The sequence below is a fragment of the Lontra canadensis genome, unplaced genomic scaffold (assembly GCF_010015895.1).
Source record: "Lontra canadensis isolate GAN:19392208 unplaced genomic scaffold, GSC_riverotter_1.0 scaffold45, whole genome shotgun sequence".
NCBI classification, from domain to species: domain Eukaryota; kingdom Metazoa; phylum Chordata; class Mammalia; order Carnivora; family Mustelidae; genus Lontra; species Lontra canadensis.
The window spans coordinates 1938407-1951325 of record NW_022631039.1 but is presented as its reverse complement, the minus strand read 5'-3'; the positions used below and the strand labels follow the sequence as shown (position 1 = coordinate 1951325).

The 12919-nt window shown below is 57.3% G+C and overlaps 1 protein-coding gene across 1 annotated transcript in view; it reads left to right on the top strand.

The window, feature by feature from the left end:
* The window catches only part of GALNT17 (polypeptide N-acetylgalactosaminyltransferase 17), a 429917-nt gene that overhangs the window by 313371 nt on the left and 103627 nt on the right, over positions 1-12919 (top strand). The window contains exon 6 of the mRNA XM_032872378.1: positions 9310-9427. Coding sequence (XP_032728269.1) covers positions 9310-9427 — 118 coding nt within the window. The remainder of the gene's footprint in view (positions 1-9309; positions 9428-12919) is intronic.

The following is a 12919-nucleotide window of genomic DNA, read 5'->3' as shown; positions in this document are numbered from 1 at the left end:
CCAATGAGTGAGCCAGTGAGCGAGCACACGTGACCCCTGCTCAGACCTCTTCTTCCAGTGGTGGTAAGGCACGGAGCGGGAAGTCTGCCCTCCCGTGAGGGTCCCAGGTGCGAGGAGCCATGGGATGGGATCGCACACGTGTTCTCTCGGACTCTCCATGCGGAGGCCTAGACATTGCACGCAGTTGTGGAGGTGAGAGATGACCTCAGGACGGGCTGGACACTATAGACTGGACAGACTTTTCTCCTGGGGCCGCTCTGACTGCCCCACGTTCTTCCCTGGGTTGTTCCCACATGCCTGTCCCAACACGTACCTCAAACGTCACACCTCTGTGCCGTGCCCTACCTGACTCGCTCATTCCCCCTTCCTTCTGGACTGCAGGCCACCTCCTCTGCTTGTCTCACTAGACCTGAGATGTTTGTGGCACCATCTGCCAGGACACTTCTCACCAGCTTCTGTCCCCTTTGCCCGAGTCCTTCCCCCTCCATGCTTCATCCCTCTGCTGTTGTTCTAGGTTTCTCCACAGTCACTCACGTGAACCGAACGCAGAGCACACCTGTTTCCATTATCTCCTCAGATTCTTGCCACAACCCTACTAGGTCATCAGGGCATTTCGTGACCAGGTTATAGATGAAGAAATGGAGTCACCCCATGGTTGGATGACGGCCCCGCAGGATGGTTAGATCAGTGCGCTTCCCCTGAATCCTGGGGCCATGTGTTTCCGCCCATTCTAGAGAGAGGACCATGGGCTCACCGTGATATGACCATTTATACCAGATTGGAAATATGGCATATGGGCTAAAACTTTGAACATATTAGGACCTTCTCTCCAGAGTTCTAGACGATCTATCTCCATGAATAGAGAGTAAGATTGGAGATAGAGCCATCTCTCCAGTCTCCCACCTTTTTTTTTTTTTTTTTTAGATTTTATTTATTTATTTGAAAGAGAGAGTGAGCAAGAGAGAGTGGGAAAGAGAGCACAAGTGGAGCTGAGGGGCAGGAGAGGGAGAAGCAGCCTCCCCACTGAGTAGGGAGCCTGACTTGGGACCCAGTCCCAGGACCCCCAGGATCATGAGCTGAGCTAAAGGCAAATATTTAACTGCCTGAGCCACCCAGGCACCCCTCAAAGTCTCCCACCTTCTATTCTAATGGCAATTGGAGGAAATTTGGGGTTCATGTTTATAATGTTACATAACAAAGCAAGCTTAAGGAATGTTATCATCTGCATGTTTTCTGTTGGGGTAAAATACATATAAAATTTACCATTTTAACCATCCTAGGCGTACAACTTAGTGGCATTAAGCACATTCTCAGTGTTCTGCAACTATCCCCACCTTCTCCTTCCAGAACATTTTCCTCACCCCCAGTGGAAACGCGGTACCGCCCCCTCCTACCCCGGACAACCACTAAGCTGCTGCCTATCTCTGTGGATTTGCCCGTTCTGGATATTTTACGTAGATAGAGTCATGCAATCTGTGACGCTCTGGGTGTGGCTTTTGTCACTCTGCGTCATGTTTTTGCGGTTCACCACGGTGCAGGATGTCTTAGCACTTTATTCCTTCTTGCGGCTGAGTGACATTCCATCGTGTGGATATTCCACGTTTGGTTTATCGTTCGTCCATTGGGGGACCTTTGGGTTGTTTCCACCTTCTGGCTCTCGTGAACAGTGATGCTGTGAACATGCGTGTGCGGGTGGGTGTGGGCACGCCTGCTTCCAGTTATTTTGAGTGTAGAGCAGGGAACGTGGCTGGAGCAGGGAGGGCAAGGCGAGGAGGTCAGAGAAGCCCCAGGAACACGGACGGTCTAGATGGAGCCCAGTGAGCTCGAGTGAGACCCTAACTTTTGCTCCAAAGGAAATGGGGAATCACTGGTGGGTTTGCAGCAGAGGCCTACCCTGATCTGATTTATAGTTTAGTAGAAGGTTCTGGAGGCTGTGTTGAGAGTTTACAGAAGGAGAGCAAGGCTGGAAGCAGAAGCCACTTGGGAGGCCTTTGTAATTACACATAGCACGATGGCGATGGCCTGCCCTAGACGGTGGCAGTGAAGGTGGTGGGAGGCCATCAGATCCCAGCTAGGTCTTGAAGGTAGAGCCTACGGAATTTCTGACAGTTCGGCACCAAGGCAACACCAGGGTTTTTACCGCAATATTTTGGAAGAATGGAGTTGGCATTACCTGAGATAGCAAAGAGAGTGCATGGGGCAGGTTTGAGTGAGAAGAGGTTAAACATCCCATTTCGGCCATGTTGGCGAGATCTCTTAGACACGACGGAGATGTCGAACAGGCAATCGGATATACCAGTCTGGAATCCGGAGGAAGGATGAAGACGGGAATGTAAATTTGGAAGCTGCTGGAATAGAAATGTTGCTGAAAGCCATGAGAGCAAAGAAGAGCGCCGGGGAGTGAGTGCAGCTGGAGAAGAGACCCACGGGCTCTGCCCTGGAGTCCTCCTGCCTCGAGCACCAGAGAGGAGAGGAAGAGTCAACGGTGCGGCTGGGGGCATCTGGGACAGCCGGGCAGGGGCAGGTGTGGCGCCCTGCATGCCTGTAGAGGTCCTTGCTTCCAAGGCAAGGGAACGGGGTGCTGGGTCAGCCACCCCTGGGAGGGCGCCTGTGATGAGGACTGAGCCTTGGGCATGGCACTCACACGAGTCATCTCTGACCTTGACAAACGCACTTGCTTGCAGGGGAGCAGCGAGGGTGAGAGAGCCTGGTTGAGGGGGTTTGGAGAGACCCGGACAGAGGAATCGGAGGCCCGGGCAGAGACAGTGCTTAAAAGGGGTTTTGCTGTAGGGGGAACTGTTAAACGAGGAGGAGGTGATTGTGAGGGAAGTGGGTGGGCAAGGAAATCGTAGGCTCTGTAAGCTGCTACGCAAGACCGGCCCCGGAGGCAGGCCAGTAATGCAGTGTTATTCTAAAAGGCACCCGGGAGTCTTCTTTTCAGGCGTGATGAGGATGACAGATCAAGAGGTCAGTGCCATTGAGAAGACGGTTTGTTCCGGTTCCCAAGAGGAGGCATGTGCCTCTGGGCAGGGCCATCTGAGGAAGCCCCTGGGTCAGTCAGGAGGCAGAAAGAGTGAGGGGAGGCACAGGCAGGAGTCTCCGCTGTGGTTTTTTTGTTTTTTTTTTTTTCCAGGAAGGAATGGGCAAGGCAGGGTGGGCTTGCGATGGGCTAGCTGGGATCATTTTGGCAAGCTCGGGGGTTGCGGGGGGAATAAGGGCTGGCCCCAGTCATCTGGCTCCTGGCTGTGGGATGATCAGGACCGAGAGGTATTGCCTCCTGGAGCACACGACCCAAATAGGGGCTAAGTGTGGTCTCTGGGATGGTCAGTTTGCGTCGGAGAGGCAGTGCTCCCTGGCGGGTCTTGTGCTGTCTCCAAGAACTGGCCAGCCCTGGGACGGGCAGCCTCTCCCCAGCGGGCAAGGCCCAAGATGCCAAAGCATCAAGAATACGGAGACCTGGGGGCGCCTGGGTGGCTCAGTGGGTTGGGCCACTTCCTTCGGCTCGGGTCATGATCTCAGGGTCCTGGGATCAAGCCCCGCATCGGGCTCTCTGCTCAGCGGGGAGCCTGCTTCTCCCTCTCTCTCTGCCTGCCTCTCTGCCTACTTGTGATCTCTGTCTGTCAAATGAATAAATAAAATCTTTAAAAAAAAAAAATCTTTAAAAAAAAAAAAAAAAAGAGACCTGGAGAAGACATTTGATGCAGGCGTGTTTAGGGGAGGGGGCGTTGCCGGCGTGAGGTCTTGAGTAACTACAGAGGACAGTGGGTGACAGCACAAAGCCAAGTAGATGTGGGAACTGGGGACATTCGATTCTGTTTGCCGCCTTCTAGGGGAGCAGGAAGCAAGGTCGTCCGTGGAGAGCGCGGGAGAGGAGGCGTGAGAGGCTGGACAGGGAGGAGGAGGTGTGGCAGGGGCTTCTAGGTCAGTGGGGGAGGAGTGACTCAGGCCCTGTAAGGAAGGAAGGGCTGCACGGAGGCTCACAGCCCCGCGTTTAAAGCAAGACCAGCCCGTGTGGTGGTTACGTGCGTCTCTAACTGCCGTCAGAGGTGAGTTCCAGCTGTGGGTAGGCAGGGTCTGCGTGAGGGTTTTGCAAACTGAGGACAACAAAGGGGGAAGGAACCGGGACATCATTGCAACAGCCATTGTGGCTTTACACTGGGGAGGAAAGGGGTGCGCAGGGCCAGTGGGTCCGGGGGTCCCGGTGAGTAACAAGACTGTGGGCCCCCAGGCTTAAGGCTGAGCTGCAAAGATGGGGTGTGGTGATGGGGACACAGCGCTCTCGGTCACGAAGCGATGAGATTTGTTTTCTTATCTCTGCAAGGTATATTTTCTTTAGGGTAGGTATTGTAGTTTTTCGTACCATAAAAATTAATATTTTTTTCCAGAAAGAAAGGTGCTTTGAAGGTTGGGTAGGATTCGCATAGATGGAGGCAGTCTCAGGGAAGACGTTTCGGGAGAAGGAGGATGGGCATGAATTGGGACGGGCTTTCTGAACGACGATGAGCCCAGAGCGGCCGTGTAATCCGGGGGCGACACAGCCGGGAAGGTGCTGAGGGGGACAGCGAAGCTGAGGGAGGGCCTGTCCGTAACTGAGGAGAGGGTGGGGAGCCCATGAAGAGTTTGGGGGTACAGACCCCACACGGGCCCTTTGGCACTCCGAGGTGAGGAAGCCTGGACACGGGGAAGGTTCTCCCGTGGTGGAAATTCTCCGGCGTCTCCCTCCCAGCTGGGACTGCAGTGCGCGTCACACATATTCTGTGAGACAGAAACAATAAAAGTGATTATTTTTAATTTCTGTTCTTCTCCTCTGTAATAGAGCTGTTAGACTTTGGCAGATCCCTTAATATGATTATCGTTTTTGAATGATTTTGAATTGAAATGTTTGCAGTAACGGTGCTAACCGCCGTGCGGTTTGAGCAACGAGCTGTAGGCTCCAGTTCCAGGGTCTCGGCAGCCCCGGGCGCCCGCGGCGGGGCAGGGGGTGGGGAGACCGGCCGGAAAGCGGGGGTCAGAGCTTGGCTGAGGCGGGTCTGGCCAACCCTGCCCCCCGCGACTTGGCCACTAGGGCGAGCTGGGAGGTGGTGCCGGAGACCCGCTCCTCCCCGAGCAGAGAGGCTCCTTACCAGTCCAGTCCGACAGTTCCAGAAGGCGAAGCAGTCGTCCCCCTGACCAGCGGAAATGCTGGCCGGCCTAGCCAGGACGGCAGGGGGGACCCGTGTGTTAATTCAGTCTCCGCGTTCCCCGGTTCTGCGCGGGAGCCTGCCGGGACCCTAGGGCTGCGGAGCCCTGCTCCTGTGGCCCTTGGAGTCTTGGTTCAGCAGGGAGGCCCCTCCCGGGGCCGATCTCCAGGTCGGTGCCCGCCTCTCTTTGCCACTGTCCCTGTCAGGGGCCACCTCACGGGAGAGCCGAGACACAGAATGGTGCGTTCCTCCTTCTTGACACTGTGGCCGGGGATCCCTGCGGCCTTTAGGGGACCTTCTCGCAGGCCACCGACAGGAATGGTCACAAGTTTGTCCCGTGTCCTCCATGCTACGGCCTGTTCCAGCGAGGGGCCCTTGGGGACTGCTGTGTTCCCTGGTGAGGAGTCCAAGGGCTCCCGGGAGGGAACCGAGTTGAATGTGCTAAACTGACCAGCACAGGGGACCCCGGGCGGATCCTGCTGTGACCAGCACAGGGGGGACCCGGGGCAGCTCCTGCTGTGAATTCGTCTCCTCGCCACTGCAGGCAAAAACCTCACCCAGATAAAGCCAGTTCTGCTGGAATTCCACGCTGCTTGACAGGCCCGGATGTTTCCCAAAGGGCGATCCGAGAGGGGTCTGGAAGGAACAAGCAGCCCGTGTGCCCTCCTTGACAGGGAAGGCTTCCTGCTTTGAAGCCCCGCCCCCTCCTCCCCATCCTCTTCAGCCTCCACCACTTCCTCTCCCTCCCTCCCTTCCTCTCTCCATCTCTCCTCCTTCTCCTCCTCTTCTCTCTTCCACGCCCCTCCTGGTCAGCCTGGGCTGCAGGACACCTCCCTGCTGTCCTGGGTTCTGGCCAGTTCAACCAGTGTGTCCCTGAGACATCACGGAGCCCTTCCCCACGGGGGCCGTCCCCTGGCTGTGTTACTTTCCCTCCTTTGTCCCCAGTAGGCAGCCTGCTCTGGGCCAGCAAGGCCCCAGCTCCCGGGGGAACCTTCTCTGCCCTCGGGCACCTGGCCAGTTGAGGGCAGATGCCTCCGTAGGACGGATTTGCTGGTACAGACCCAAGTTCCCGAGTCCCGTCCCCGGAAACCTGGTTCCATGGTTCTGGGCCGCAGTCAGGAGTCTGCATTTTCCAAAGACCATCCCGGTGATGCTGGTGCAGATGGGCCCCGAGCCAGTCTCCGAGAAACACCCTTTCATCCCAGTCACCCCTCCGAGAGTGTGTGCGGCCTGCCGCTGCCGTCTGACTGCATCAGCCTCGCTTGCCCGAGAGGGGCTGGAAAGCACAGTGTCTGGGGGCAGGACCTTAACTGCACGTGAATGTTACTGTGGGGAATTTCTGGGTGCTGAGCATAGGCCGTCAGGGGACTGTTCCAGCGCACCTTTCCGGAGGTGCTCAGTACTTGCCCTCAAGAAAACCGAGGTGCTCCTTGTGCTGCTCCATCCCCCCTCCTCCACAGGTCCATGTCATCTCCCGTGGCTGGTGTTTCTCCATCACGTGGGTGGACCCTGGTGCCGAGCTCCCGCAGAATGAGGCTTCCCTGCAGTTTGCTCCGCTGGCTGCGTGAGAACACACCGTCCTTCCCCCGATCACGAGGAGGAGGGAGTGTGTGTCCTTATCGCCGCTTGGTTGCCAAGAACAGAGACTTATTCCACTGGTTTCAGTCAAGGATAGAACACCAAGACTCGGGGGGCTCCTGCGTGACCTTGGGGGGCGGAAGGGAGAGCTGGGCCTGTCAGCTGATGGGAGGCCAGAGTCACCAGGCTGCCCCTCACCACGGCCTCTCACCAGCACCGTGCCTCTGCTCCCTTCCTTGGCACAGTCGTGCACTTGCACACGGGGCCGACGTAGCCTCCCCAAAATGGCGCCCTGAGCCCTACAGATGAAGGGGGCCATGTGGTTCTCGCTTCCAGAATCCTCCTGACTTCGAGTTTCAGGAAAAACGTGATTCGATTGACCCAGTTTGGGTCTGGTGCTCATTCCTAGTTCGGTTAGTCTAGGCTGGGGCGGGGGTGGGAGGTGGTGGGCTCACACCGTGCTTTTCCATGCTAGGGTCAGCCGCCTGTCTCTGAGGGCCGCAGGGCTGGGAGGAGAGGGTCATCAGGCTGAGGGCCTCCCCTCCCTGGTGCGGCCCGTGCGACACCTGTGGAGGGCCGCCCCCCGTGTCCGGGGCTGTGGCTGTATGGGATTTCGGAGGGCTTCCCAGCGACAGGGCCGGGGAGCCGTCTTCATTGAGCCCTTGCTCTGTGCACGGTGCACTTCTCTGCACAGCGATACTCGGTATCCAGAACCTTCCGTTAACATCACGCAAGTGTGGGTCTGCCTGGCAACACCAGCGTTCGGACTGCTGCCATCAGCGCCGAGCGCGGGTGTTTCCAGTGTGCCCCTCCGCTCCCTCCCGCATGGGGCCGAGGACTCCAGATCAGGAGCAAACGAGGCTCTAACATGGAGGGTCACGGTGCAGCTCGAGGGAGTTTCACCCCATGAACCGCTTCCCGCAGGCCCCAGGCAGGTGTCCCTGGCTTCCTTCCATCTCTTCTCCCCAGAGAGCATCTCACCGGCGTTTCTGGCCGTCGGCAGCCAGGGCACGGGCTCCTGCAGGAAGCCTTCTCGGGAGCGCGGAGTGGACCGGAGTCTGGGGGTGCTGAGCCCCCCCGCCGCGACTCAGGGCGCCCGAACTCCGCGGCCTCGGTCCAACGCGGCTGCTGTCACTCCTCAGAAATGCGCGGCTGGGCTTCAGGCGAAGCTGCACTGGGCGCTGGTCCGGTATCGCCTCCCGACGGCTCTGTGGGGTCGTCCCTGAGGCTTTGCTTCGGGGGGTTTTGCCCCCGGTTTTCACTGAGCCAACTTGTGCGCGTGGCCCACGTGCGGCTGGAAGAGATCATCACGGCTTCACGCATCCAAGACTGAAGCATTCATCGTTGTTTCCGACTTACCGGTCGCAGGCCACCCTGCCGATTCTCCTTCTTCGTAGTATTTTAAGATTCTGTTTGTTTATTTGTCAGAGAGAGAGAGAGCAGGGGAGTGGCGGGCGGGCGGCAGGCAGAGGGAGTCGCAGTCTTCCCACCGAGCAGCCGAGCAGGGAGCCCGACGCGGGGCTCGATCCTGGGGTCACGACCCGAGCCACAGGCAGACACTGGACGCACTGAGCCACCCGGGCGCCCGCTGCCAGGACTTGTCATCTCTCCCGCTGGCACCCTCCGCGGCAGGCTGAGGCGGTGTGTCCCGGGCGCTGCTGGTCTCCTGGATGAGTCGTCTCCCGTCCTGGTCCCTGCGTCTGCGCTTCTCTGCGACTGTCCCAGATGCTCATCGCGTCACACAGCTGTTGCCTGACGTGCCACGAGAACCGGCCCGTGTTTGCAGACCCCACGGGTCACAGGAGACCGTCCTGTGTAAGCTCCCAGAAGCCCGGCTGCCGCTAGATGCCCCGGGCACCCTAACCAGCCCAAAGCCGAAACAGAGCTTGGGGAGCGTGTGCGGGCGCCAGATGGGAACTTCGGGGACGTGCCTCAATGTGCCGGAGTGAAACCCTGTACCTGTCGGGGCGGGGCTTGCCGAGGGGCTGCTGGCATGTCCCCTTAGTGGCTTTAGCTCCTTCTTTTAAAAAAAAAAAGAATTGATAATTAAATAAATAATTTTTAAAAATTGATAATTGGCACCTAACAGTGGGTGTAACCTGTTGACTTGGTACGTTTCCTACGGCCGTGTGATCGCCGCCGCCGCCGCAGCGTACCGCTAACACCTTCCCTCACATAATGGTCTTTCCCGCGGAGTGAAAGCATTTAGGAGCCGGTCTCCCAGCGCGAAGAACGCGGTGCGGTCTCCTGGCGATGATGACCTGGCTGTGCGCGTGACCTCCAGAGCGCACGGACCTTCACACTGTCCATTCAGACCCCGCGACCAGCAGCCCCCAGCCCCCAGCCCCCAGCCCCGAAGCCCCGGTAGCCAGCATCCTCCTCTGTTTCTGAGTCCGGCTCTTCTAGACGCCGCGTGTGACTGAGAACATGCAGTGCTTGTCTCTCTCTGACTTCGCAAGGCCCGCGGGGGCTGCAGACGGCGGGATTTCCTTCGTCCTGCGCCGGAGTCGTAGGCCCGTCAGCCGACTCTAACCTGTCCTCTCCCCCGCAGGACGCCCGCCATGATTGGCTGCTCCTTCGTGGTCAACAGGAAGTTCTTCGGGGAAATAGGTCTGCTGGACCCTGGCATGGATGTGTACGGGGGAGAAAATATCGAACTCGGAATCAAGGTTTGTGCGCGGCATCCCTGCCTCCTGCTTTGTTCTTGTCCGTGAGCCGAGCCGCCTGGTCATCCTTAATGTGTATTTAAAGTTTCCTTACTGGCGAGCGGTAGAAGCAGTCACCCGTCCCCACTCCTGAAAATGTGCCAGTGGCTTGTCACCCTCTTTAGGCAGGGGACCCTGGGCTTTCCCTTCGGCAAAGGTTGAACCATGTCTCATGCTTTGGTGACGTGAGCCAGAGAATTCGGTTCCCATTTCCACCCAGCTTTTCTTCTTTCCTTAACGTGTTCTTCAGAGTAGGTTATCTCCTTCGTGAGTATTTCCACGGTACGCGTTTTGACGATTTGTGTGCATCAGGGAATCGTTAAGAGGCTGGAAGCCAGAAGGACCATATCCTGTGGGACCCTTCCTTTAGAAATGCTCCCAAGAAGGAGGACGGTGAAGGGGAAGGAGGAAGCCGCAGGATGGTCCTCTCGCTGGGCCCTCAGCCCCGGTCGGCGTCACCGTTAGATGGCGTGTAGGTGGCTGACCCTCCCCGCGGGTTGAACCGCACGGGTTCACTCACATGCGGAATGGACAGTGTCGTACATGTATTTTCTCTGCCTTATGATCTCCTTAATCACGTGTTTTTCTCTAGCTTACTCTACCGTAAGAATACAGTACGTGATATACACAACATAGAAAATACGTGTTCGTCGGCTCTTTACGGTATCGCTGAGGCTTCTGGCCCGCAGCCGTGGGCTCGGAGTAGTTGAGTTTTTGGAAAGTCAAGAGTTCCACGTGGATTGCTGACTGCACGCCGGTGGTCAGCGCCCTAAGCCCCCATGTTGTCTGAGGGTCCATTGTACTGTGTTCTGCTTAAGATTTTGTTTGAAGACGTGAATGGCAGCGTAGAAGAAAATGCAAGTTGGCCACGTTGATGCATTCCAACCTCGTTGTTATAGAGTTGAGATAAATTAACCGTAGCCAGGAGTTGGCGCGGGGGCAGGGGAGTTCCTTGAAGACTCAGTAAGCACTTCACTGGTACGTCTTGTCCACACCGCAAAGGGTGGGTGCTGGGGAGACCCCCAGCTGGGGCCTCTGTGTCCATTGCCCTTTGTCCTGAACCTTTGCATACCCGAGCCCCTGGGAAGCAGGCTTGTTGGAAGCCACTCAGGACACAACTGTAAGGTTTAAAATTCACTGAATTTCTTTTGCCTTCCCCCGCCACGTCTCGTTTCTGTCCTATCAAGCAGACTCCCAGTGCCGATCTCCTACCCTAATCAAGGCTGCTGCTTTTGCGTCCTGTCTCGCTCGTGGATCCCTCCCTCACTGCTCCGTACCTTCCGTCAGCCCCTCATCGACCCTTGACCCCCGTTGTGGAATGAAAGGCATCGTGCCTGCGATGGCCCTCAGGGCCGCATGAGCGGAAGGGGACAGTGAGGCCGTCCCCGTCTCCTCACATCACTCCCTTCCGAAGATTGCCAGCCCTTCCGCTCCTGTCAGTGTCAGGCCGGGCTCTTTCCTGGATGGGATTTGCATAAGGTTTCTTTGTAAAGCCCCGTAATTAAAAAGCCCGCGCATATGTTATTCTAGTGAAGATTCGTGTCATTCATACGTTTGGATTTAACAGAAGGAGAAGATCTGGACCCGGCGTCTTGAACTTGGCCTGTAACTTAGCCCCACCTTGCTCTCTCCTCCCTCTGTCCTTGGGCTGTTCAGCTGCCTCCTCTTTTCTCCGGGTTCTCACTGAGCCTGGCACGGCACAGCACTGACGTGTTTATTGTGTGTCGTTTTTCTCCACCCTGCCCTCACTGATCGCAAGCTTTCGGGGCCCAGATCTTTGATGTGCTCCCCTCTGTGTCCCAAGCGTGCAGAGCCACGCTCGGCACGTGTTCCTTGGGTGCCCGTTACTGCATTCATGCCTGAATGCACGTCTGTGGGCACCTGTGAGAGCTCCGGGCCGCCGCCTGTGAGAGGAGCAGCTCGCGGAAGCCCTGTGTGGACAGAGTGAAGTTTTGTTTGTTCAGAGCAGAGAGACTTGGCGGTCTCTGTCTGCTGTTAGAAGGAAGCCCGTGAGGAGTAAGACGTCACCACAGAGGAGGGCAGCGGATGACGGCGGAGCTCTGCCCCGTGGAGCCGGGGGCACAGGTCGGGTCCCGGGCTGTGAGGTCAGGAGAGGCTCCCAGATTCGACTGCCGTTGCCCACTGTGTTCCAGGGAAGACGGAGGCTGTGACGGCAGAATCCAGTGCCGAGGCTCGCTGAGATGTTGGTCTCCCCACACTTGCAAGGACATTTGCTTTGCCGCATCTTGGATCCTGCAAAGGTCCGTGCGTGGAGCGCCGCCAGGCCTGGTGCTGATGGGGGTGACGGTCCTGTGTGGCGGCTCCCCCATGAAGGGGGGCCGGGGCCCCATCGGCTTCCGGCCCGAAGCAGAGCCCGGCAGAGCACAGCCCGTGTGCCACCAGCCGGCCCAGCGCCCAGCGCGTTCTGCTGCGCAGGCGCCTTTCGAGCAGCCAGAGCGGGCGGTTGGGGGGATGCCGCCCCCGGTCCCGGCTTCCCTTCCGCTCCCAGCTGTGCTCTGCTTACGGCTGTGGGAGCTTCTGAGGGGTCAGCGGCCCGTCCCTGACCAGCCGCATCAGCATCTTCTGGGAACTGGTCACAGTGCAGATTCTCGGGCCCGTTTCCCACCTACTGAATTGGACGCTCTGGGCTGCAGTTCGGTGACTTGTATTTTAACAAGCCTCCCGGGTGATTCTGTCGCACACCCAGGCTTGAGAGCCACCAGTCTGCAGCCCGACCTCAGCCTGCCTCCTGGCAAGGACACACCTTTCCTCAGAAAGCAACTCAGGTGAGGATCCACAGCTTTCAAGGCCTTCCCCGGGTGTCGCTCACAGCCACCGCAGGCCCACGGGGGCCCTTCTCCCTCTGCCCGGCCCAGACAGCCTGGGTCCCCTCGGTATCAGCACCCCCCTTCCTCATGACCTTCACGAGCAGGTGTACAGACCAGGGGACTGCAGGGTTTCTGATGACAAGGCTCCCTTATGTGAAGTGATCCACATGTTACAAACTGTATTGGTTCTTTCATTCTGTGGCCGTTTAGTGCCACCCAGAGCAAGCATTAGATGAACAATAAATACATTGTCAAGAAAGCCATCCCTGTTGCTTGAAAAAAACCCAGAACTTTATTTAATACACACACACACACACACATAATTTTCATAGAGCGTCCACATATACAATTATGCAAACTAATCTATAAGAAATTATGCACAATTGGGGCACCTGGGTGGCTCAGGGGTTTAAGCATCTGCCTTCAGCTCAGGTCTTGATCCTAGGGTCTTGGGATCGAGCCCAACATGGGGCTCCCTGTTCACTGGGGGGCCTGTTTCTCCCACTCCCTCTGCCCTTCCCCCCACCCATGCTCTCTCTCTCTCTCTCTCTCTCTCAAATAAATAAAACCTTTTTTTAAAAGAAGAAATGACCCAAAATCTAATGTTGTAGTTATGTAGGAAGATTCT